Below are 27,348 nucleotides of genomic sequence, written 5' to 3'. Positions count from 1 at the left end.
ATGGCAACAGTCGCTGGAAATAACAAATCGTATCCAGTGTATCTTAAATTCACTCGGGAAACAAGTTCAATCTCAACCACACCAAGACCCAAAACCCAAGCTGTTGTGACAAGGGACATTTAAAACCATGGGGAGTGACTCGTTCTCTGTGGCTCGGTGTCTATTTAAGATAGATGAGATCATGAAGGGGATGGAATGCACCTTGTCCTGGAAGAACCTGAAGTAGTTACAACCACTTCAACTTAGATACCACTGCTGGGGTACTTGTGTTGACTAGTGTAGCTACGGCAGCACTGCTATAAAAAGGATGCATGATACGTGGCTGCAATCAAAGTTGAACAAATAAATAAACTTAAATTAAAAAAAATTGAAAAAGGAAAAAAATAAACATTTGTGCAGATGTTACAAGGATGCAGTCATCTTACCTGGGAACACAGGCAGTGGAGGTCTCCCCCTCAGGAGCCTCTGGGGCTGGGCAGCAGAACTGGTGTAGTACTGTTGGGTTTCTGTGTGAAAAAAAGAGTGGAAACAAAACAGAGCAATCATATATATTGTTCAAACTTTAGTTATTGTTTAAATGTAGAACAAAACACTATATATGACAGCAACTTTTTAATCGTGGCATAGCCAGCGTGGCTAGTGGCTAAATCCCTATACACCATATATGTATAACAGCAATGAAAGTGTAGCAGAGTAATAAGGTTAGAGGATGAGGTTGGTGTACCTAGTTGCTAGTTGGGGTGTGAGCCCCACGTCCATCCTCTGTACTGTTCATGCTCTTCCTTTACAAACATAGCTTGGTTAAAATGCATTAAAAAGCCTTATTTTTTATATGATTATAGTAATTGATATATATATATATATATATATATATATATATATATATATATATATATATATATATGTTTTTTGTTTGTTGATTTGTTTGTTAATATAGTTTAATGTCTCTTTCTTGTAGCTGTGTTTTAAGTGCTGCAAAGTTAGTCTGACATTACTTTTTTTTGGTAAATCTTTGTCTGCCTTCCTTTCTGACCAGCCAGTCATGAACTCATTTGACTGGTGGTTATACTATATACAATAAGGCAGATAACCTTTGACCATGGTTGGATGGTATCACATGAGAAACCTCTATTGTCAGGTGAATTGATCAGTCTCTAAAAGCCCACAAAAATGTTGACAACAGTTTGCAAACCCTACATTAAAAACATTAATGTCTAAAAAAGTTTTTAAAAAAATCTGGATGCTGTTTTAGAGAAGAAATACAGTGAATGCATTTTAATTTTTGACCGACATACTGGTTAAAAGATCCCGTCAGTGTCTTATGATTTGCATCAAAATCTGTTTCCTGAGATCCTGAAGCCTGCATTTCCTCACTGCCCACTGGTTTTCCACTGTTGATTTCCCATTTTAGCTCATCACCTGATTAGTTTCCCACATACACATCTGCTTCCCATCAGTCATCAGCCCTGTGTCACATAGCTGTAGTCCACCAACACCTGCATATTTCCAGCTTCCTAGCTAATCAAATAAAACCAATGCCAGTGGGGGAAACAAGATACCAGCATGCACCCTGTTTCGCCTTATTCAACTCCTTGCAGTCCTTACAACCAGAAATGTCTGCTTTGTCTGTGTTTCTAAGATACTGTTTTACTCAACCCAAGCTCAGTGTTGCTACAGAGTTTATTTATGGGGAGACTTTCAGGATTACCGTAGCATGAAATCACTGTGCTAGCATTGGTTAGGATGGCAATCTGAAGACAGCAGTGGCCTGAATTTGAGGCACTGACAGCTGACAGTGTGATTTTCAGCAGTCCACTAGCACTGAACTGCAATGCAGACTGATGTCTTTGGCCAAAATTGAGCCAATATAGTTTGAATGTTGGTATACGCACCCACTTTCTCAAGCTTTTACAGTATTCACAATTAGAGCTGCCACGATTAGTTGACTAGTCACGATTATGTAGACTATCAAAATCGTCGACGACTGATTTAATAGTCAACGCGTCGTTTGAAGCTTTGTAAGATCACAAAAGATGCAGGAATAAGTAGGATTTAAGAGTGTAATAACGGACTGAAACAGAAGATGGCAGCACTGCATGTACAAGGATGCCAGCTGCCGTTAAATCCCGAAGAAGAAGAAGTAGCTCTGTCCCAGAATTCATAGCGCAGCCCAGCTCAGTTTCCAACAATGGCGGCAGCTAGTTAGTTTTAATATTACTCTTATTATTCTTTCTGGGTCACAAAATAAACGTTTAACATATTTTCAGGCGGGAATGTTGCTGTGTAAACCTCAAATATCTGCTCAGTTTATCAAGACACCACATATTTTCAAAAGCGCGACGTTTTTGGAGACGTCTGTTACCCACTAGCTCGATAGCTAGCCGGGGGCAAGGCTCACTAGAGCTCGTGAGAACACCGGACTCCCGGCAAATCGTTTTCAAACCCACCGCTGTCTTTTGCTACTCAGGTTAAACATATATAAGTCACTTAGATAACTTAAAAATGTTATTGTTTGGCTTTTTTTTAGTATTTTATTTGTTCCCGAGTAAATCGGTTTGGCTGAGATTAAAGTTATAGTTTTTACACAGCTGAATAAACGTCAAGCAGACAACTGATTATCAGAAGTGTGAGATGCTCAAGAATATACTCCGGTGTCCCATTATATTTTAGATAGCAAGGAGTTTATTAAACTTCACCGAAACAATCTGCAAATTTCATTAAAATCGAATAAACTATCATCTTGTCTTTATTTTTAGTTAGCACATACCTTAAACACTTAAAGCTGTAAGCTAATGATAGTTCTATAAGATCAGATGCATGCTGGTGCAATAAGCTGTACGTTTTACGTCCAATGGATGCATGATCTGATTAGTCGACTAATCGCAAAAAATAATCGGTAACTAGTCGACTATCAAAATAATCGTTTGTGGCAGCCATATTCACAACAGCTAAAACCCCAAATAAATTATAAATGCGGTTCACAGGTGGCTTTGTGTGGCTATTTTGGTTATGCCAACAATCTCAGATATATTAACTCTGTCGTGAACAGCTTATTTAGCCTGAAACAAGCATTTCATAACAGGCTTACAGAGTTGAAAGTTAGCATACTGTCACATTTACATTGTACTGAATGCATATATTCACAATGTTACAGCAAACTGGGCACATTACATGTTCTATGTTGTGAACAAAAGCCTAACTTTTTAATGCAGTATGCATTTTTCTTTTGAATTGAATTATAGCCCTGCAAATACTTACTCAGTCATTTTATACTCCATTTATTAAAATGGGCACTCTTTCTAAAGAAAAAAATTGATGGTGGCGGGCCATGCTGAAAAATATATTACTTGCACTTCCTGACCTTGCTCCTTGTCGTTTGTGCAAAATGGCCGTAAACCTGTTAATGTCAACTATGCAGCAATTTGTTTTCGGAGAATTCTAATTTGTTTAAGCGTAGTTAGTTGCACAGTGGCATTTTAAATTATGTTTGGTAAGCAAAGCAAAAAGTAGTGCTCAAAAGAGGAAAGCTAGAAGAGCGCAGGATGAGTATATCACAAGGCTGTAAATGACTTTGATGAGCAAAAGGCCCCAAAACTGGAGTTCTTATAAGTGAGTAGTTTGTTTTTCTGTTTTTGTAAAGGACTGAAACACTGTTATCATTTATATGTGGAAATTGTGCACTCATACTGAAATATGTGTGTGTGTGATATATCTGGAAGCTGGTCCACGGGAAAAAAAATACTCAGTGATATATTCTGTAAATGAGTTTGGATGTTATAAGGTGATCTTTCCAGTCACTTTTCTCTTTTGTTTCAAGCTTATTGACATTACAGTTGTCTTTATGTTACTTTAGTGAGAGAATGTGAGATGCTGTGTTTGCTCTTGCACAACAATATCTGCCCCAGAGCCTAACACAGGATTGTTACACTGTATCTATAATGTGAATAAAGATGGTATTTGTTCAGTGCTCTGGGCCCTATTCCAGGAAGCAGGTTCAGCAAACTCTGAGTCTACTCATGAAGTTAGAGTTAATTAACATTCGGACTGACAACTTTCAGTTTACAGTTCAAGTACAGCTGATCAGATTAAGTTCAATCAGCTCTGAGCATATTCACCCTGAGTTAAGTGCATGGATGAGTAGAGACACCAAGCCATTAGTGAGTGTCACCAAGATTACGAGATTACATACAATTTTTGTACGAGCTTCAAACTAGCTGCTGAGCAAGACTTTTTTTGTCAAAGGACTTTGCTAACATCCACGATGAAACGAAGCATTACTACATAGAGCAACGCAGTTATGTCCATTATGGCAGTTCTGCCACATATTTTCCTGCAGGGCATCACAGTTAGCTCCTTTTATAGCAAAGAAAGTCAAGTGCAGGAATCTGAGAGTGGATGAGTGATAAAAGAGATCCCTGCAAGCCCCTCAGAATTCCTAGATAAAGATGAGGAAATCTTATTAAGGTAGCACGGCGAGTCAGTGAGCATGGAATGAGGAAAGGGGAGGAGGGAGTGGAGGATATGCTTTAAAAGATGTGTATGCTGACAGAAATGATCAAATCAATTTAAAATAGCGTGTATGAAATAAACAACCAGAGAAAAGAATATATCATCCAAAACATATTGCAGTGTTTGGATTTTTCTTTTAATCTTAGTAACATATTTATTTTAGGAAATTCAACTCAAGATTAAAAACACTACTTAGGTGAAAAACTATCTAATGATGTTTCATTTTAATAATTTCCCCCCCATATCCTTTTCCATTCTTGCCTGTTTAGAGGTAATACACGAGAGATGTCCACAGAAGCACAGAGTTCGTATTTTGAATAAATCAGCACCATGGACAGAGACAGACCAGGCAACTGCGTCTCCGGGAAACAAAAACATCTATTCTCAACTCAACTGAAGTTTCTGAAAAGTAATCCCAGATAAAAAAAAAAAAAAAAGTGCAGAAAAAAATTGTTGAGTTGTTTACAGAGCAATACAATGGGTGCAACAAACGGTTGTTTTCATTTTAAACTCAGAGAGCGCAACGTCCCCAGAAGGGCAAAGGCTATACTTAAACTTTGATGCTTTATGATGTTTATACTACAACATGCTGATGCTAGCATTGTTCATTTCACTGAATATCTGATGTTAAATGATAATAAAAGGATTCTGATTCTTATTCAAATCTAGTGAAGTGTATTTTGTGTGATGTTGTGTGGCGTCATACTGAGAGAAAAAAAAAACTGTGTACAACACTCTTGATATGTTTTCTTTTTCAAGGCGAACCTTTGCTTCCAACAGTGACGACAAAGATCAAATGCTTAAAAAATCTAGTTAGCTGTTACCAGGGTCTACAGTCACACAGCTTTTAAAAATTATATCTTGAAAGCTGTGGACACTGGACCGCTAACAAACCTCTCTTTGTCTTCACAATGATATTAAATTGCAAAAGAAATAATAATAAATTCCTGCTGACACTTTCAGTTTTGTTTGTTTTTTTCTAGTTCAAAACCAGGATGGCCATGGTGTGTTCCTTTTTTAACGGCTGAGAACAATTAATTGATTATCATAATAGCAGAAATCTTTGTCTTCTACCAACAGACTATAAGAGTCAGGCCATGCGCTTCAAACTAATGCATTAGCAGGTTGGGCTGTGAAATGGTAAAATACTCTTTTCAGAACAAAGGATTCTCATAAAGTTTTAGTAGAAAGACTGATTAGATCATTTGTCTTTAAAGCTGCTGACCAAGAACTCACTGTGTAAAAGTGCTTTTATTATACTAACACAGTGAAATTTTCCACTATTAGCAGTTCATCAAAACCTCTAAGAGAAAGAAATACAATTGACAGGACAGTGAAAGTGTGGCTCCAGCAAGTCTACTGATAATGCATCAAAGCAAGACATTCCCCTCCTTTGCTGGAACAGTCAATGGCCCTACAGTCATAGATGAAGGCAATACTGGCTTATAGCGAGGACAGAGCAAGGACTTAAAATTTTAATGTCAAAAAGCTTTGAGGGCATTTGCTTTTCTTTCTTCCTCAGTTTGCAGTTCTCTTTCAAAGTGGAAGCTACTTCACATTGTCCACATTCCTGACTTCCAGTCTCCATCGTCCATCTCTTACTCCAATACCCCCCACACCCACATCTACCCCCATTCCACTCCTTTCCTTCTGTCCTTTTAACACTTGGTTTCCATCACTCTCGATGACTCTCCATCCCCCTGTTCTGGGCGCGTTGAGCTAAAGAAGAATTTGCACAATTACTCTTGCTGTCAGAGGGTGTCACTGGTAAAAAGAGCAACCGGCCTTCCGTATGCCTTGTCACATCCCTTGACCCAGGACACAGGGAAGGACAGAGAGATGAGAATCAAGACATAAAGGTGAAAAAGCAAGGCCAACATTTAAAACAGCAACAATCCCTCAATCCCTTATTACAGCATACTAGTCTTTTGATCACTGACTGGAATCACAAGGAGACCTGTACGCCCTCTTCCAAACGTCCTTCAAGAGCACGACTACAGGCGTCTTAGGAGTACTTCAGTCTGTTCCCTGTGAAGTGCCTTTGTGAAGTGCAATAGTTGCACACATTAAACAGCATCCTTGGGAAAAAATTAATAATCATTTTTAGACTTTCAGCCGTGAAAGCACAGATTGTTGTGCTACTCGTGCTCCATAAAGTCAAGAAAAAAGAAGTGGAGACAGGGCCTCAAAAAAGCAAGGCTGGGGTGGAGTGGCAGTGGGGTTGGGGGGGACGCAACAATAGCAGGCAGTACAGGGAGGGTATGACAGCAAATTAATTCCCATTGTTAATGGCTCCTCTAATTGTGTTCGCCTTAACGAGCATGACACCGCTGTGGCCGATTTTAATAGGTCCAGAACACAGGCGGTCTCAGAGGGGACACAGATTAGTAAGAGTGCTGGAACAGCGGAGCCACTTGTTCACATAGATAAAGGTTTTATATTCTGAAGGTCCATTAAAAAAATTATATGCACTTTGATACTCACATTTCAGACGGGTTACATTAATGTTTAATTAACCTAATAAAATCTGTTTATCACGTTTGTACTATGACATTTTCAAAAAGAGCAAATCTTTTTTATTAAGAGTCGCACAAACAATGCCTGGCATGTCTTCACTTCTTGCATTTATGGCCAAATTGCATTAATTTTCTAAATTAATGCTTATGCGCATTGTTGGCAAGAGTAAGATTAAAACAGTGTATGTATATGCTTGAAATGAAGTTGGAACCAGCTGCTTGCCTTAACACAATGTTGTGATTGGGTGGAGGGGGGGAGTTATCTGCCTCTGTCCAAAACAAGCAGCAACCTCTGGGGCTGAAAATTTAAGCTAGAGCCAAAATGTGCATTTTTACTAATGACCACTAGAGGCTGACCTGACTTTCCAGCAGAAATGACCATTTTTACAACCTTGCAAAGAGTAGCATGGTAGTGTGGGTGCTTCAGTTTCCTCTCACAGTCCAAAAAAACATGTTTTTTGGGTTAACTGTTTATTTTAAATTGGCCACGGGTGTGGATGTGAGACTGAATAGTATCTCTTTGTGCTAGCCTTGCGGCAAAATGTTGATCTGACCAGGGTGCATACCTTGCCTCTTGCCTGATGACAGCTGGGACAGGCTCCTCTGTGACCCTGAACTGGATAAGTGGAGGTAAATATATGGATGAACGGCAACCCCCCCAAAAAAACAAGATATTTTGGTGTTTTTAAAAGGCTAGTTTGACTAACGGTGACCCCATGAAGCACTGAGTGAGACCATAAAACATTTTAGCTTAACACTTTCATAACAGCTGTCTTAAATAAACGAATTGGTAGTTGAATACAATGAAATTTATTGTTACAATGTTTCTAAATCATTAACAAATATGGGTATTTGTCATTCATGATATGTCACAAATATCATTATCTTATGAATTATGCCATTGTGGATCAGTGAGCCACTTCTTAGTCAGTTCCCATAGTTTCAACTACCATGATTCAGTCAAGCTGCTAGCTTGGTTTCTTTTACCATTAGCCTTTGACACATACAGCACAGTGAGGACAAGATCACTCCAGATTTATCATAATTCAATGCAGAAAAAGGTGTTTTGGTGTCTAAACCTATTTGAACACCTAAAGAAAGCCAAAGATTTTTTTTAAGTGAATGAGTTAAACAGGAACGCAGTAAGTCTTATTATTTAAGCCATGACCATCTCAAATGCCAATGTGATCGTTCTATCATAAACATCATTTACTCCTTTATTGTAGTCATTGCTGTAATGTTTATGTTTATCCACACAATGTTCTCCAAACCCATGTTTAACCGTCAGGTTTATCTTGTATAGTGTGATGAGTTTCAGACCAGAATTGCAGACACATAAAAAAAAAAACAACAACTCATCACTAGTTTTGCATCATTCGTTGACTTATAGGATTATTTTGTTTAAGTCCAAAAGCTGTTAGTTCTTTACTTTGTGTCCTGTTCAGTTCACAGTGTTGGGGAGTAACGGAATACATGTACCGCCGTTTTATTTAAAATACAAAATATGAGTAACTGTATTCCGTTACAGTTACCGTTTAAAAAGGTGGTATTTAGAATACAGTTACTTTGTTGAAATAAATGGATTACACGGTGGTACTTCCCTGTTTCATATTGTGGCGGGTCAGGACTGTTTGGGTTTTGTTTGACAGTTATGTTCTGTTGTTCCAAGCGGCAGCGTTACGGTTGCCATGGTTACAGGGTGACCCTCTCTCTCTGCGTGTTTCCTGGGTGAGAGAGGCCTTTTTGTTGTTGTTGTGCTAAGCTAATAGGCAGAATGCTACCAGTATAGCTCTAAAGAATGTAGCATCATAGGCAGTGTAGTCCGTGCTGCAGGGAGAATGGACTGCCATACACGTTATGTGTCTGTGAGCGAGGGAGGGAGAAAAAGGAAAAGTACGAGGAAAAGGAAAAAACGGGAGCTGGAAGCATGTAAATATAATAATTACCACTGCAGCCAAGAAGAGTGCCTGACAAGCCCAGTTGTAAGTAAGCGATTAAGACTCGACAGTACACTGTGTTCGTGTTTTCCTCTGAAACAAAAAGTCCTGTTGGAGCAGCCTTTCAACACCTCTCTCTGTCTCTCGCTAGCAAAGTTGACCCAGACAACAAAGTAAAGCAAGTTTTCGGCTACGAGCCCGACACGAACCCACCGTATTAGCCAGAGGTTCCTTTACTACGGTTCGGAGCCGCAGACCTTCAGTAATAGTAATAAATCACAGCAATAGTACATTCATGTAGTTGTAAACAGCATGATAATATATTAAGTAATCCAAAGTATTCAGAATACGTTACTCTCATTGAGTAACGTAACGGAATACGTTACAGAATACATTTTGGGACATGTATTCTGTATTCTGTAATGGAATACATTTTAAAAGTAACCTTCCCAACACTGTCAGTTCATGTACAGATGCAGGTAATAAACTCTAGAAAAACAACAGTCACAGCATGTGTGAGGCAGATCAGTTATCTCTGATGCGTGCACAGACACAGTCACATCTATATCCACACAGAGGCAGACTGTTTTGATGCTCTTAGGACACTTGATTTCACCTAATTTGGGATGGAAACACTGCACACGAAGGTAAGGTGGGATGGAAAGAGGACGAACTCTTTTTATCTTTTAAAGTACATTTCCTTTCATTCATTTATCTATCTCTGCCTGCTTTGATCTGTGGCTCCTCACAGTTTTCTCTCCATTACTTTTACCATCTCTCTGCTCAGTTTTACTATCGCCGCCATCTTTCCAAAACAGCTTGCAAGCTTTTTATAACCGTTCTGGTTTATGAGGGAACTTCTAAAAGGGACGACTGCGCAAGAGAGATAGCACATATCTGACCCTGCGTACAAGTTAACTATGGCACCATATATCCTGAATCTATTCATGGTGGAAACAAGTTGCACTGATATGACAACACTAGCAGCTATAATTTCCTAATTAATCTCTATCTGTCTACAGGTGATGGCAATCCACTCACTCCCATGTTTAGGCTTAAGTGAAAATTTCCTCTACAAGACATCAACAGGACTTCTTCTCCACGCGTTTGAATTAGAACATTTACAAGACTGCAAATCCTTGCCTCTAGTTTTGTACACACGCACACTCACACACACCACCGGCAAGTAGCGGACTGTTTGATCAATGCGGGCACTGAAGATTAAACTGAACTCGCATGACCTGCTTTCTGATCTTCCACACCAATGACTCAGTTCCCCCCCTCATGGCCTGAGCTCACTAATACCACCTATAAAAAATCTATAAGCTTTTATAAGCTCTTCCGCACACTGGCTCTGTGTGAGGGAGAGCGCAATTTGCGCACAGCAGTATCATTGTATTTTGTTTTAACTTGTGGTGTCTAATGTGTTTGTCGATGCGCTCCTCCCAGTGTTGAATCCAGCTTTACTGTGTCAATAGCTCTCTGGCTGAAAGCTCAAGGCGGAAAAAAACCCTGCATGTGCTGAAATGATACACTTCACAGCGAAGTGGTGGTGGTCTGCGTGTATGGGGGGGGAGGTAGATCAAAGCATGTGATATCTGATAGATTAGGTTTCGCACAGCATGTCCTGGCAGTCTGGAAATAACATATTAGTCTGCCTCTGAAGGCCAAACATGGTAAATACAAAAAGAATTAACCTTGGGGGGAGATATTAAGGCTAGCTGAGGACTTTTAGTTAGCTTTAAAGGGGATTAATTTCTGTTTTTTGACATTATTTCACACTGTGACATAAATGGATTTAAAATTCAAGGTAAAATCTATATGAGGCAACAAAAGAAATCTATATAAAGAACATTCATGATGTGTTCCATTGAAAAAAGAAGGGAAAAAAAGAGAAAACACTGGTACTCTGCATCGCCATAGCGATCCTCTCAGCCCTTGAGATTAATTTAGGTCGGCTAATATATTACATGCATTTCGCAAGTCAGCTCATCCCGTGGCAGTATTATTGGAAGCACTTTGATCATGTTAAATAAAAAATAGAGACCCAAAATGTTTTTGCAATACTTCACCTCCATTTGGCAAATTGGCAGCCGCTCTAAGTGCCAGTTTATCACCGTGTTTTACAGGCTACAAGTGTGTAAGGCTTTCTGTGACGAATAAATTCAACACACATACCCAGCGCTTGCATCTGGGGGTGTGTTGGGGCATTAAAATTAAACATGATAGTGCAGTGGATCATTAGCAGGAAACTATCCTTAAACTAAATCAGGCATCTATTATGAGTAACGCAGTGATCTCAGTCTTCCTCTCTCTCTCTCTCTCACACACACACACACACACCTTAAAGCCTGCTATATTAATTCCTCTACACATACAGACAGTGAATTAAAAAAAATCCCTGAAAGGTTTACGTCAGCATGGACTTATGGGCTCTCCCAAGCGGCTTAGCTCGCCTTCTTTAAACGGAAAGAGCTGGAGATGGACGAGAAAGGCAAGTCCAATTTTTCCAAGATGAAGCTAACAAAGGAGGTGGAAAAACATTCCATCCGCATATTCAGGCCCTCAAACAAGAAAAAAAACCTCCAGGATTTTAGCTTTATATATACACTCTCTCTGTGTGATCACAGCCTATGTGATTTCCAGCATTTGACAGTAAACCAGTTCACGCTAAAGCTTTGCGTTTATGCCAAAACAAACCTCCAGTTGGTGGGAACCAAGCTTCCAAATGTGATGAGTAATAATCTTTGTCTGAACATTGAGCCCGTTTGAAAGCTTCATTTGAATATAAACCAGGTTTTTCATAGTGTGTTGTCAGTTTGGGCATATTTTAGCAGCGACATGAGTTATGTACAAGGAAAAAAGAAGACATGTACAAAATATCAACAGCAAATGTCAAGTTTTGATATCACACCCTCTGAAATCAAAGCCCTTTCCAGACTCTCGACATTTTATGCTCTATTTTAACTTCACTCCCAGCTGTTGGTCCCTCTTCAATAAAACCTAAAAACCTTCTGATGAATAGAGGAACACCCAGTAGAGTATGAGAGAGCTCTGCCCCTTTCGATGAACAGGAGTGAACCACTTTCCAGAGTGCACGCTTGTCAAAGAGAGCTCCATCTCAGCGAAGATTGACAGTGAGCTGGATTTATGTCATCTGGAGATGTTTTATGTGAGAAATGTTGTTCTTTAGCCAAATTTCATGCCACACTAAAACAGACCTATGCGGGTTTTAATGCCAGATAACACTCAGGCTTGTAACCGCAAACCAGAAACTAGTTCATCTTAGAGCAAAATGGACCTGAATCAGCTGCTTCTTAGGCTTGATAGCAAACGTTGAAGTTCTAAAAGTAGCATATGCGAAAATGAAGACAAATTAATGGGGTGAACAAATGTGCACGTGCAAGTGTGAATAATGTAGTCTCACAATTGTAAAGTCTCTGAGTGCCACTTGTATCTTGATTATGTCACCGTGAACTTATCGCTGCCTCAAATGCCCGCATGTGTGTCTTAGAATCACCTAAGTGCCTCAAATTGGACATCTCTTACATCTCATCTTGACAAAGCTTAATCTTCCTACAGAATGCAGTAAGAGTTATATCTCATTAACTACGGTGCAAAGTCTTGAGCTACCCCTCATTTCTTCATATTTTGCTTCTAAGGAGCCCTTTTTTAAAGTGGTCTTGAGCAATAGTTCTCCAGGCTTCTTGAAGGACATTTCAAAGCTCTTCTTGGGTTTTTGGCAGCTTTTGATCCATTCTCTGTCAAGATGATCCCACGCTGCTTCAATAATATTGAGGTCCAGGCTCTGGGGAGGCTAAACCATGACTCATACTGTAGTATTCTATTGCGTGCTTTTCAATCCACGTATGCTTTAACAGTACTGACCTTGTGTTTGAGATCAAGACTAAACTGAAAAATTAAGCCACTGCCATTCACACAGATGTTGTCCTTCTTACCTGATTTTCTCTGTACTAAATGATGACAATTTGAACCAAAAATGTCAAATTTGGATTCATCACTCCATAAGAACCTGGCACTGGTTTTCAACCCTGGTCTTGTGTAATGTGTAATCTTTTGTAATCTCTTGTAAGCTTTTCCTAATAATGAGGGTCCACATGCATCTATCAGGTCCTGTGTCAGCTCTTTGCTGTTTTTTTTCTATTTCTTTTTAGTTAGATACTTTTTTTTAGACCGACCCCTCCTGGTTTTGTTTTTTGACTTGGCCAGTTCCCTTGTATTTCAGAGGAATTACTTTACTTTGGGGGTATAGCAATGCTATTTTATGCCCATCAAACACGTTTACATGTGTTATTTTTGTAAATTGAAGTAAACTAAGAAAATTAGAACAGATTATGTGTTTTTGTGACTGGCTGCGACTAACACAATGACCTAAAATTTAGGTCATTGGAAGGAAGAAATCCAGAAACAAGCAATGAATCGAAGAAATTACAAGAAAGCTTGCCTAAGTGAGTTCAGGCTGTGCAAAAATAAAAATAAAAATAAAGGTGGTCATGCCAAATATTGGCAGTAAAGGCTGTTAGAATTATACTAACATAGTTCCTGCTTCCTTATATAGTACATTTCCATAGGCTTGCACAAGTTTTAGCTCCACCTATTTCTCATTTTTGCATTTTATTTGGTTGACTCCTTTTATAGCAAATCATAAATCGGATTTTCAAAATCAATTTTAATATTATGGACACAACTGATTTTGCTAGCCTAAACTCTTTTGTCAGCCTGAATAAATGAAAAAAAAATGAGTGATTCTCAGGTGCAACAGAAAGACTTTTTTTTTTTGTTCGCACAGAAATTACATTCACTCTGTCTCCTATGAAAGCAGCATTTTTTACTTTTTTTATTTTTTATTTATTTCCATTGTCGTCCATCTGACCTCCAGCTGGTGCCTCCATTATCGAGCCGTTTTAGCAGCTCATATCGAGCATCAAGCTGCACCGTATTGCTGCGGGGCCATCTGCTGAAGACTTGGCAACGGGTCAGATTTTACAGATATTTTCCACACTTCACGCTGATGCTATCAAAGTGACATGGCTGTCATATCTGCAGATTTAATGCTGATGAGGAAAATGCCATGTAACAGATCAGCAGCAGTAGCTTTATATTTTCTGAGGATGTAGCTTAACTTATTTTCATTCAGACAGCATTTGTGCTTTGGGATTTTTGCATAATTTGTACATTGTGTTTGTACGGTGAGGAAAATGAACGCGTGGTAGCTCGGGTCTCACATATATGACTCATGCAGCATCCGTGTCCTGATTACCTCATTAGCTCGTTTTTAGGATTTGCTCCAAGTCGAAGCATCCAAAGACAACATCGTCTCCTCCCTATGGGACTGTGTACCTGATGATGTAATACAGAGCGTCAAAGGGTTGACAGACAGGCGTTGATGATGTAACCACAGTGCAGGGGAAGGACAGAGTGCTTTTATGGTCATCCAAATGTGCGCACAGGCTATGGTGGCTACAAAATATCACAGATCACAGGCGATACAAGCCACAAACTTTTCTGCAGCTATAAATTCTAAAAGCTTCATAAGTGAAAAGTCAAATCAATCAGGTGAAAAAATTGCACCCACAGCTGCAATGAATAATGCAAATGAGTGAATATGTGATTAAGTTATTACCTGAATGAAAGTATTTCCTGTATATTTTTTCTACTACACAGCACAATAAATCATGGTTGAGGCTTGGTGGAGCCGCTGAGAAGACCAGGAAAGGCGATTGGACATGCAGTGCCTGTTCCGATCAACTCCAGAGTGCCTCGCAGGCTTAGGTGGACGGCTTTGAACATTACTCTGGCTCGTAAAGTTAACCATACCTGACATTTCCTTAGGCTAGCGTGTGCTTGTCCACAAGTGTGTGTGTGTGCGTGTAGCTGTGCGAGTATCTAATGCTGTACGGAGATTATGTTGGATAGAGAGCAACGGCCGATAAACGAACTGCAGTAATATTCAGATTACACAAAGTTTAAAAGGCAGGAAATGCATATGTTGCATACTTCATGTTATGAAGTTAAAATAAAAAATGTATAGCCCCTGTAAACATTTTCCTTTACTGCATATTTCTTATTATCTGTGTGCATCATCCTTTATCAATCTATATATCTATCTATATTTCTCACATGGCTTCTTTTTTTTTTGCTTTTACTTTTTCTCCCTTTCCCTTTTTTGCTAAACTCCTCGTCTCATTTTTCTATTCCGTGCCTCCTTGTCTCGGGTAACCTCCATCCTCCCGCTGTGACACGGACATCAATCCCACACGCCATCTTGAAGGATGTCTCAATTCTGGAAATGCATCTAGAGGAGAGAGGACTGAGGGCAGAGGAGGCTTGCTGGGTGAGCTATGATTGAAGATGCACGGGTTTATCCTTCGCAAAATCATTTTTACCCTCAACATATTAAAGAAGCGTAACACAATAAACACTGTAGTAGCAGAAGTGCATCGTATATATCTTTAGTTCTTTAACTAAATCTCACTACTGGACTCAAAAAATGACACAAAATTAAATATTTTGTTCAAACTGTTCACCTCCAACGCAACCCCATAATTTAACTGCTGGCCTAGGCTCGTGCGGACACACACGCTGATGCAGACGAGTGCACGTGGTGCTAAACAATCACAATTGTCTGTCGAGGGATTTTCTCTGCTAAGCTTTCGGGAGGTGAAATCTCTGTGACAGATGGGAGGACATTTTTCCACAACTGCTTTTACTTTCAAAGAACATTTTCAGGAGCTCACTGACCACAGCGCTGTCTGCCCTTGAGGAATTCCAGCATCTTAGCATGAAGGGCAAACACTAGAGCAGCACAGATTTAAATGAAGCATAACGTTGAAGACATTTAGCCCTGTCAGGCTCAAATTAAGTTTTTGTTGCTAATGCACAAAAGAATACCTGCAGTGGTACTTCTGAGTAAAAAAAAACTCATAAAATATGTATGTGGGGTAATCCGGTTGGTAGCTTTTAACTGTTGCAAATCTGCAACGCCTGCCTTGAGAGGGTTAGAAGTGTTACGCTACGGTCAACAGATTTTTAAAACACCGCATATGTTAGCAGCTGTTAACTGACGCCTAAAAGCACATTTTAAGTTGAACGATAACACAGATTGCAATGGATTTTAAGGAGATTTTCTTTTAAAAGCAAGCCACGAGGCATGTATTAGTGCTACTCTAATGACATGACAGCACTTATTTTCTTAGCTCCGCAATAAAAAAATTGTTTTAAATCATACGATTGGTAGGCAGCTGCTAAAGAGGCCAGCTCTTTGAAATATTATATGATTGTAGATTTTGTTAATGTACCATTAACGTAATAAAAGTTATCGCAGTGATGAGAAAGCACAGATTTCAGAAGCAACTGATATTGATGCAAGCTTTGGTTACTTCGCGACGTTATCTGTTTACAATATGCGATGGGACTGAGTGACACCAGATGATAACACCGATGGCATTTCCATTTGCAAACACAACTCTGAAATATGTAGATTGCATACTAATGGCGCGCGTGCACTCCGCTGATTGCTCATTAGGCCTGCTGTTCATTTGCATGGAGAAGAAATGAAATGCATCCATCAGATGTGTGAATAATTTACCTCCAACCACGAAGGCGGCAACTTGCTGCGCAGCTAGTGTAACATGACAAACTACAAAAACATGTCAAAATCCTGGGCAGAGCCACATTGTGGGTGTGCAATATTTACTAATGGAATGAAATGTCATATGAGGCATCTGGATGCGTCAAGGACGAGAACAGCACGTCTGTCTTTCAGTCGGCGTGTTGCCTGGGAAACAGTTGGAAGCCATGTTCAGGAAAAAAAGAGAACAAGAACAAGAACGGCTGAGCCAAAGTTTTTCATTTTGATTGATTAGGGAGCACGCAGATAGAGGACAATGAAAGGAAACTGTTTTGCACTTCAGCCTTGAGGAAAGTGGGACAACATTTGGGCTCCTCAGCCCTATGGGGCTTCTCAGTATGTGTTATGCAATTGTTTTGCCCCTGTTTTATTTTTTAATCTGTCCAATTATTTAGCCTGTCTGTCATTCTGGTGTTTTGGGGGGGGGGGGGGGGGGGGGGGGGGGGTACACTGTTGTACTACGTGCCACATTATCACCCCTCTCACTGTAGCTTGAAACACCTGGCATCACCTGGAACGTAGTCAAAAACACCATTAATCAAACCTGACATATACAGTTACTGAACAGATCAAGTTTTTAGCTTGTGCTGGAAAAAGGGTTTCCGATTTTTCCGTGTGTAAAATAAATAAATGAATACATTCCTGCAAAAAAATCCAGGAAAACCTGTACAGTATCATATTGTTTTTGTGGTATAATACAGTTTTTTTCTTTTTCAGAAAAGTCACACTTGAGTATCTCTTTTGCTTGAGTCCACATCAAACTCATCTGTGCACGATCATTTTTCATCCATTCCCAGAGTCAATGTAATGATACGAACTGGGCACCACCAGGATGACAGTTATGTACTGGAGAGTGCAAAGACTCTTCCTACTAAATGTTTAACATCACACTGCCGTTTAGTTTTACAATATTTATATTGAGCAAATACATAACAAAAGTCATCTGAACTCTACTTTAAAAGTAGTGCATAAGTAATATTGGTCACAGTTATTTTTGTGAAAAGGAACATTTTCACAGGACTCTATGCAGGTCTGTTAACAGGCATAACAGTTAACATGCTAACTGAGGTCTGTAGAGTCAGAGATGTAGCTCTTGGGGGGGGGGGGTCTCTCATTTTTTTCTCTTTACAGTCCTGCAAAAAACTAAGCGCACCCCATAAAATTCAATAAGTTGTAGAACCAACTTTAGTTGCAGTACCTTCAAGTAATCATTTTTCTGCATGAATCTTTCAGTCTCTCATATCAAAATGTTGTGGAGGAATTTTTGCCCCTTACTTCAGTTCATCGAGATTTGTGGGCTTTCATTTTAGCATTTCAGATTTAGATCTGGACTTTTACTGGGTCATTGCAGCACCTTTTTTAGACATTCTGTTGTAAATTTGCTAGTGTGTTTGTTGTGTTCATTGTCCTGTTGCAGGACAACAGCTTGTCCCAAACTGGGTTTTGACTTAGTGAAAGGCGCAAAACCTCCTTGCTTACAGTTGGTTTGAGGCGTTTATGCTGAATTACTGTAGCACAGTGCATTATTGTGAAATATCTTCAGGTTGGTCTCATCTGTAAAAGGACATTGCTCCAGAAGTCTCTTGGTTTTTTTGCAATTTCTTTGACCATTGCACGGCCCACCATGGGACATCCACTTCTTGGTGTGCTGCTAACGTGCATCACAATCCTCCAAACCAGCAAACTGCCAAAACGTCTGCTCTCATAGAGGTGCTCACATTTGCTCAACGACAATCAGCTACATTCGATTAAGGGTGTACTTAGTACACCCTTAGTACTCAAAAGAACTGCATAGAGTCCTGCACTAACTGTGTAAATACATTATTGTCAGTGGGTAGTGTGTCACCATAACAAAGACCCCTTTCCAATTAAGAAAAGATAAGAAACCTAATGCATTAATAAGAACATACGGTTAAGACCCTGACCCCTGAAAGGTATAGAGGAAAGTATTTTTCACATGTTATATTTATATTCATGGCACTTTAATGTAATGTTGATGGAAATCACAGACAGAGTAGGGACACTAAATCAATAGTATGATGGCAACCAAAATATTATGTTCTATACAACACAGTAATGTAATAGTTTTACGGTAATAAACCATTTGACACTGGCAAATGCAGCTGCCAGTAGTTTGTTTTCATTTAAGTACTGAATTTGTTACAGAGAAAAATTGAACTGAATCTCTTTTAAAGGTGAATGTTTTCAGTCAATTATGCGAGCACAACAGAACTGATCAATTTCCCTGTGCTTCTCATCACACTTGTGAAGAGAACTGCCCATTCCATTAACTGTAATTTTATTTTATACCATTTGCAGAGTATGAGCAGTGCTGTCCTATTTATTTGCACTCAGTACAATATAATTCAATTTCAATTCAGCCACAGTTACAACTAAATTGGATCAAACCAGCACTGCAGACCAACAGTCCAGTGTCCAGTGGGGCAAATCCTAAAGAAGTTACACTCTGGATTAATACACATATCCACACACTGAAATAAATGTAAAGGCTTTGATATGTATCCCGTATATCTCAGAAAACAGCAATTTTTATGTAATTTTCTTACACCCTAACACAAAAACAGTCACAATCCTAAATACATATGCACACACGAGCGCACACGGTTGGATTACAGACAGCTGGGACAGTCTTTCGACCCGCTCAACTTGTGCATGAAAACAGCTAATATGCTACCAGTGAGTCAGGAATCACCCCGCAGCTACATCCTCAGAGAAATGAAGCAATTTAAAAGCACTACGCACCAAATGTGATATTCATGATTTGGATTCCAGCAGCAGCAGTCACCCTGTCATAACCGAACAGACATGATTCCCATACAGAGAGGTGAGGGGGAAGTAGAGTAAAGAGCTCCAGTAATGGTACAAAGGAAAATGGCAAGAGAAAGGGGGCTGAGAGAGAGAGAGAGAGTGAGAGCAAGAAATAGAAAGGACCATTTACCTCCTAAAATCCATCATCCACCCATCTACTTCTCTTGGAATCACTCCCACTGTTGTTTTCCAATACACAAACATGCTTAGAAGCGGTATTACTTTTCTGTCAGGCTCCAGAGACAGGAAATGGTTGTTCTTGAATCATAAATATATATTTTGCCATTTACCACCACTGGCTTTGAACTAGTCACATCAGTTTTTGTGCCAAGGTTTTTGGCCTAGAAACTTGGGCAATCACAGAAGTGCAGAAGTGGAGCTACAATGAATATAGGTTGGATCACTCACAGATGTTGAAGTTGAAGTTACGTGACTTCACTGAACCATTTTAAGCAATCTTAAAATCTTTTTTATTTATTTTTTGCAGTACAAAATTAATTTTCTTGTCATTTTAATCTTCAGGGGATTTTTTTAATCACCTACTGGGTAAAGAATCCATAACTAAATTTGTATAAGCTGCTGAAGTGAAAACTGGATGCATGCAATAAGAGCAAGCGAACACTCAAACACCCTGAACACATTTTGCTCCAGCTCTATCCTGATAGAAAAAATAAACCAGCACTGACAAGTGGTAAGTTGAGATGCAAAGGTATCCGACATTTATTATGCCTAAAAGAAGATTTGCTGCTAATGTAGTGTTTTTCTAGTCTTCTTGACCACTCCAAACACTCTTTCACTGCAAGCTACATTCACAGACACACTTCCTAAGGACCCTTTGGCAAGCAGGCTGATTGAACCCCCAACTTTCCAAATAAGGGATGACCTGCTCAGCCTCCTGTGACACAATCACCCAAGAAGCATTCAGCATTCATCAATTTAAACGCTCATTGTCACATATCTTTAGCAGTCTCTTTGGCTCTTAACCTTGTGTTGGTTGCACAGTGCTCCTGTAAAGTCATGATGAAGAATATTATTTGGAGAAAAGGCAGACAATAAATTTTGATAAAAGCAAAAGTCTAGCCTTAAAATAGAGATTTAATAGGATCAAGGCTAGCGGGCCTTTAAAGTGATGGCTTAGGTGTTAGAGCATGAACTGTCAAGCTCCAGGCTCATTGATCTGAGAGCATCAGAACAAGGAGCCGACGCGGCATCCAGCAGGAACACGGCGGGGTTACTGTTACTGTAATATATACTACAATGTATTTGTGAGTGTATGTGTGTTCACTGAAATCCCAATCCCCCCCCCCCCCCCACACACACACACACACGATTTTCCTGAAGGAGATGATCGCAGGCAGGAAATGGCATGTGAAATGTCATACATTCTGCTCTCCAGTTGGTGCAGGCCCGGTAGGAGGTAAAACAAGGGCACGGTGGGTGCAGAGGGAGTTGCAATGTGGAAAAACATGCAGGCTGCCATGTGGCATGTCAGGGTTTTATCTGCATTAGTGAGCGTTTTGTGTGTAAAGGCGAGAGGCCTATTATATCTGTGAGAGTGTGTGGGAGGTACAAAAAACGGTAGAGAAGCACCTGGAGCTAAGTGAGAACTCAGGGATTTCCACCTCAGTCGCCCCTATGAACACAAACGCACCACCTCGCCTACTCTTAATGTCACTCTCCTCGATTCCCTCCTGAACATACGTTTTAACACACACACACAAACACACACATACTTGGCAACCCCTATACAGAGCAGGCAGGGTGAACTGAAGGCTCCAGTCCAGTCAGGAGATGGTTTAAGTCACGTGTCAAACTCCAGGCCTCGAGGGCCGGTGTCCTGCAGGTTTTAGATGTGTCCTTGATCCAACACAGCTGATTTAAATGGCTAAATGACCTCCTCAACATGTCTTGAAGTTCTGCAGAGGCCTGGTAATGAGCTAATCATTTTATTCAGGTGTGTTGACCCAGGGTGAGATCTAAAACCTGCAGGACACCGGCCCTCGAGGCCTGGAGTCCGACACCCCTGGTTTAAGTGGTGGAGAGCCTGATGGTTTGAGGACTGGTCTGAATACTGATTCAGACTGCAGAGGTGGTTCCTGAAGCATAAGCTGCTGATTAAGGGGGAAACGGGAAGTGAGGAGGGGAATGATGATATGAAGGCATGTGGAGAAGAGGAAATTTAAGAGAGGAAGTTTGAATGAAGGGTGGAAAAAGACAAGCAGACGGACAGCTGAGAATGGAAAACAAGTAATGAGGAAGGAGTCAAAGATTGGGAGAATATGAACAAGCCAAGAAAGTTGGAGGCGCAGTTGACGGAAAAAGGGTGATGAGGAAAGAGGTGTAGCCAGGATTGCTGCGTTTAGATCACACAGGCCCTTTATGAATCTGCCTCAGACTGAGTAACACAATTGCAACACTTCAGACTGTCTTTCTGAGAAGTTACTAGTTACTACTTTTCAGCCAAGTTCGACGCTCAAAGCTGAAAACAGCCTCGATTCGCAGTGCTAAAATAAAGAAGGAGGCGAGAAATGCATGATGGGTGCAAGCGAGCATTTAATTTTTAATTTAGAGCTTTGCAAATGGATTTTCTGCTGTCTTTTAATCAAACAAAAACACCTAGTTGAGCTGGGAAAATGGCGGCTAAGCTGGAAATCCATTACATCTCAATAGTCAGGAATTATATGTTTAATTCTGCAGTTAATGCAAGAACCTCTTGATGCTATTTGGGTTATTTTTCCTGAGATTTCTATGCATCTGTTTTGTGCAACTGTGCAAAATACGTGCATGTAAATATAGTACACAAATTTATTTCAAAAGACATACTGAGATACCGTGAAAATCCCTCCACATCAGCACGTTTGACTGCTAATTTCAGCTTGTTTCCTTGGGAAGCATACCTAAATGTATGCTTTTATAAATAAAACATGTTCATTGTTTTCACTGATCAATAGGCATGTGAACTTTGGGGAAATATATTTATTTGCTTTCTTTCCGAGAGTTAGATAAGATCAATACCACGCTCATAATGTAAAGGTACTGCAAGCAGTGGGGCAAATCTGAGTTAGCAGTATCACTGAAAACAGCAGAAAACAGACACTCTAGTGATGTCAGGAAGAAAGCCTGTACCCTGTTCTTTTGCTTAAGGGTGTGGCGGGCTTTCCTCATCATTTATTTTCCACAGACTTCTCAGGAGAAGCCACTTGTTACACAACACTTGCTGTGTGATAGGAATAATCAGAAGTCACTGGCCAGCAAATGGAATAGATAAATATACAGGCACATTTACATGCACGGCTTATTAGGATGCTCGCAATGTGTCCCTGTCACCCTCCCATTACTCGAAATGTATCTATTCTCCTGCAGCAGTGACAGCGCAACGACTCACAGTCTTGACTGACCGGGATCAATGCTCTAAGTGGAAATTACGATGCTGCTTCACGTCTCGCGCATTTTATGTATCACCGCTTTTACATTAACGATGGGATATCGTACCATACGCTCTTTTGAATTCTGTCCATCTCATCATCTCTCTGTCTTGTTGTTCATCACCCTAGTGGAACTGTCAGGGGGCATGGTTACTGAATCAACAATTGAACCTACTTACTGAATCACATGCATTGTGTACAGTTCATACTGTGTGAGTTTGTGTGTTGCTGATTTTTTTTGTGTGTGTGTGTGTGTGTGCATGTGTGTGTACCATTCCTGCCCTGCACTCTTTAGAAATTACGACTTAATGGCATGATGAATCAATCTGGATTAACAAAAACAATGCAAATGCAGCCAAGTGGAGCAGATGGGGCTCAGTGCAGTGCGCTGTTTCTGTAACTGTGCGGATCTGGAAGAGTCAGTTCATGTGACCTTGATTGCAGGAGGCAAACAACATCAGCAGCACGGACACCTCTGAAGCAACTCCAGCGCTTTTAAATGCGAAAGGTTTGCAGGTTTTGTTGTTTTACAACACTGAATCAAAGGGGATTTTTGTAACGCCGATCAGAATATGCCATGTGAGCCCTGCAGAACCTGTGAGCTCGAATGTATGCTGTAAATGACAAAAAGGTACTGGGAAAAAATGATGCAGTTGCACTACACCTGCAATTTTGTGGGGGACTTGTTATCCAGCAAGAAGGTGACACAGAGGAGAAACTTTAAGATGCACAGAAATGGCATAAAAACAGTTGAAATGGTCAAACTAGTAATCTATTCATATAGATGCATACTAACACTCATCAGTCTTCTCTGTACATTTTAACTAAAGCTGCATAAAAGGAGGTCACAGACAATATGTATTTATTATATCTTTATCCATCATTTGTATTGATTAATTGATATAAGATATGTAAATATTTGATCCTTATTGACCTTTTACTGCCGTCCAAAATTTCAGCTAATGCAGACAGTGTTTATTTTCATTTAATGTATTTGTTGGTGAAAAGCGGCTGCAGAGCCAATGCTTGTTATAAGCTAGTTATAAGCAATTTACTGTCAAGTAAGACAAAGACAAGTAGTAAATAATCAGTGTGTATAGAAATAGCTGATGATGATTTACATTTTGGTTTATATGTTTTATTCGCGGTAAAGATGCCCATAATTGCTAAACTATAAAAAGCAGAAAATTCAGCTTCAATCTGACGTGGCTGTTAGGCGATTTATAAACAGCCCCAAAAAGTCTTTCTATCTTTGCTTTTATTCCTGCCGGATTGCTCCTCTTGTGTGTTTCCGTTTCTGTCTTAATGAGGAATATGCTGTTTTTACCCACAGCCTGCACTATCAAAGTTCCATGTAGGTGTGTTCCAAGCAAAATTGCTGACATTTCGTCTCAGAGTCAGTGATGTGCCTTTAGGAGTTTCTTGATGTTTTAAGATGGGTGTTTACGATGTCACCAGGCACTCCTGGCACCTGTGAAACTGCTACCTCAGCCGTGCCTAAAAACAGATGCATTTTAACAGATGCATTCCACAGTCAGAATGTGGAAACACGAGGGGGCACAAAAAAAACAGAGCGCTGTAACCTCATCTCAAAGAGAACAGCATGTAAATTGCATAAATGAACCACATTTCAGTTCTACTCTCCCGAAAAAGAAAAAAAACGTCCTTTCCACTGTTTGGTCGTGCAAAGGTGGTCACGTTCTACCTTGGTGCAAAATTAACCCAAGTTAAAATGCCAGTCTCGGTCCTTGAAATCAATATCCATTAAGTTTTCATTTGATCTAATGGGACCGTGACTGAGAGTGAACAATGTGAAAATACAGAAGGAACATGAATGAGAAAATTAGGCCTCAGCTTGAAAGCGGGATGCTAAGTAAATCAAAGTGAAATCACATGGAGTCCAGCACTGAGCTCATACAGACACTGTGGTCTGTTATAGTGTGCGCATGCACTGACTTGACATGATGGCTACTTAGGAAGGGACTCTATATATGCTATATTTAGCCTGGAAAAACTGCAATAAAATAGGTAACGTCACAGTAATGTAATATGTAGGACAAATTACTCAGGTCACTGAATCTGATATTCATGAGAGGCAAGAAAGTCTGCAGATCTGGGAAAGTAATGTCACCTGTTTGACACAGAGCAGTTTCTGTCATTTTAATTAAAGGTCGTTTGGGAAAAGGCACATGGCTACACTTACATCAGGTAAAGGCGCTAAAAACAGAAGATGATTGGCTCTGATCCCAATATTTTTATTATTATCATTATCATCATCATTATTATTAATGTTACTTTTTCGTTGAAAGGGAACTTTTTTATGCAGTGCACGCAGCACGAAAGCTACTTACTCCGCTTTCCTGGCCAGACCCACTGAACGGCAGAGAGTGGTTGGAGTCTGCGGAACAAGCGACTTGCAGCAGGGGCTCCTCTTATCCTCCTCGGCGGAGTCGGGGCTGGCTTGGCTCGCTTTGGGCGACTGCGGCGAGGTGGGAACGAGCTGCAGCTGCTGTGGGTGGTGGGAAGACGGTGCAGGAGGAGTCGGGTGCTGCTGCTGCTGCTGAGGCTGGGCCGACAGACCGGTAATCTGCTGATGCTGATGCTGCTGGGGTGGTGGTGGCTGCTGCTGATGCGCCTGCTGGCCGAGATGAGCCGCAGCTTTGTTGCTCCCCGGGTGTTGGTGAAGGTGGGCCGGCGCCTGGGGACTGGCGCTGCGGTGAGTCGGGTGGTGGTGGTGGTGGTGATGGTGGTGCTGAGAAGGCTGCTGGACGTAGTGATGGGGGTCCCGCAACTGTCGGTTCTCTCCGATCAGGTCCTCCACCTTCCGCTCGAGTTCGTCGATGCGCTGGCGCTGTGTTTGGATCAGGCTTTGCTGGTTCTGGACGATAGTGGTGAGCTCCTTCAGATAAAGAACGGCTTTCATTGGATTATCCAGCAGGCTCTCCATTACTGACTGTAGCTGTGGCAACGCGCCCGGCTATGTTGACTTCTCCTTTAGCTGGTTCTGGAGCGGTGATCGGTCGATGGGGCCTCTGAACAGTGCGTAACCGAGATGCTGTGGCGGCAGTCTGACGCCTCTACGCTCTGGTGAGGTTGAGTCTCTCTCTCGCTCTCTCCCTGTCTATCTCCCCACCCCCCTCTCTCTTTCTCTCTCTCAGTACTTTGCAAGGAAACCAGAAATGGTGCTGATGCAAGGGGGGATCAGCATCACCGGAGTCCGGAGGCGGGGCCGTAGTGGACCAGTGATGTCAACACGCAGGGCAAATAATCTAGCAGCTCTCACGTTAAACGTGAAAGCTGCTGCCCAAGCCACAGGCAACAGTCCAGTGTGTTTTTTTCTTGTTTGTTTTGTTTTTGTCTTGTTTCTTTCTCCCTTATTCTGTGTTTTCTACTCTCTCCTCACGTTTTCCTCCCTTTCTTTTCTTTTCTCTTCTCTTCTTTTCTCTTTCTCCTCAATGCAATGAAATAGGGTCTTACCTTGCAGTATAAAGTGCCTTTATATTATATATAAGCAAACTGAACTGAACTGAAATAATACTGAACGTTAAGACAACCCTTCACACTCATGCCCACACCTGACATCTGTTTCATAATGACATACATGTCTTTGGGCTGTAGGAGGACAGCAGAGCACCCAGAGAAGAAAAAAAAACAAGCAGGCACGGAGGGAAAATGCAAACTCCACACAGAAAGGCCCCAGCCAACCAGAAGGTTTGAACTCAGAACCTTCTTGCTAGAAAATAACAATGGTAAACACTGCGCAATTATGCTACCCAGAAATTAAACATAGATCTTCAATTTAAACCAATTAGTGTCTTCCATTTCAGCTCTATTTTGAAAATTGAGCCTTTTCTTTCCATGAGAGATTGCAAAAATGTTACCTATGCCCTTGTTTCCTCTCGCTTGGACTACTGCAATTCACTTTATGCTGGTCTCAGTCAGTCTGCTCTGTCCCCTCTCCAACTTGTCTGAAATGCTGCTGCTGGGCTCCTCACAGGCACATGAAAAAGAGATTATATTACATCTGTTTTACCTTCTCCCCACTGGTTGCTAGTGAGCTTTAGAAACAGTTTCAAGATCTTCCTGTTTGTCTACAAAGCCCTTCGTGGTATCATTTCTTCCTCCATCTCTGATCTTTGAAATCAGGTAATATTTCATCATAATAAAAGCTGGGAGTTGCTGGATGTTTCGACGTCAGCATTTGAATTAGATGCAATTCCCTGCTCACCATATGAATGTGTGATGTGATTAGTATCGCTCATGGTGATCTTTTTGTCACACAGCAGTCTTTGTGTTTTAGATGGTGGCTTTTGTTGGGGGGGGGGGGGGGGGGTGTTCCTCTGCTGGGTTGCAAAAGAAAGGCACAGTGGAGGATGTAATAGCTTCCTCCACATGCTCCTTACTTAGCAGCACAGTGATGATTTGATAAAATATTCATGTTCACCCACTTTTTGTTTTTATGCAAACCAATCTGAAGGTTT

At 40.6% G+C, this 27,348-nt stretch overlaps 1 protein-coding gene across 2 annotated transcripts in view; it reads right to left on the bottom strand.

The window, feature by feature from the left end:
• iqsec3a (IQ motif and Sec7 domain ArfGEF 3a) overlaps positions 1 to 26,027 on the bottom strand; it is a 119,666-nt gene extending 93,639 nt beyond the window's left edge. For both annotated transcript variants that reach the window (XM_006780729.3, XM_006780730.3), the window contains exons 1-2: positions 25,219 to 26,027; positions 426 to 506 (exon numbers count right to left, since the gene is read on the bottom strand). In XM_006780729.3, the coding sequence (XP_006780792.2) occupies positions 426 to 506; positions 25,219 to 25,814 (677 nt within the window). In that variant the 5' untranslated portion in view covers positions 25,815 to 26,027. The remainder of the gene's footprint in view (positions 1 to 425; positions 507 to 25,218) is intronic.
• Positions 26,028 to 27,348: the final 1,321 nt, after the last annotated feature.

The sequence above is a fragment of the Neolamprologus brichardi genome, chromosome 17, assembly GCF_056152115.1.
Source record: "Neolamprologus brichardi isolate AB-2024 chromosome 17, ASM5615211v1, whole genome shotgun sequence".
NCBI classification, from domain to species: domain Eukaryota; kingdom Metazoa; phylum Chordata; class Actinopteri; order Cichliformes; family Cichlidae; genus Neolamprologus; species Neolamprologus brichardi.
The sequence above is the reverse complement of the archived record's forward strand: the minus strand, read 5'-3'. Positions and strand labels throughout refer to the sequence as shown.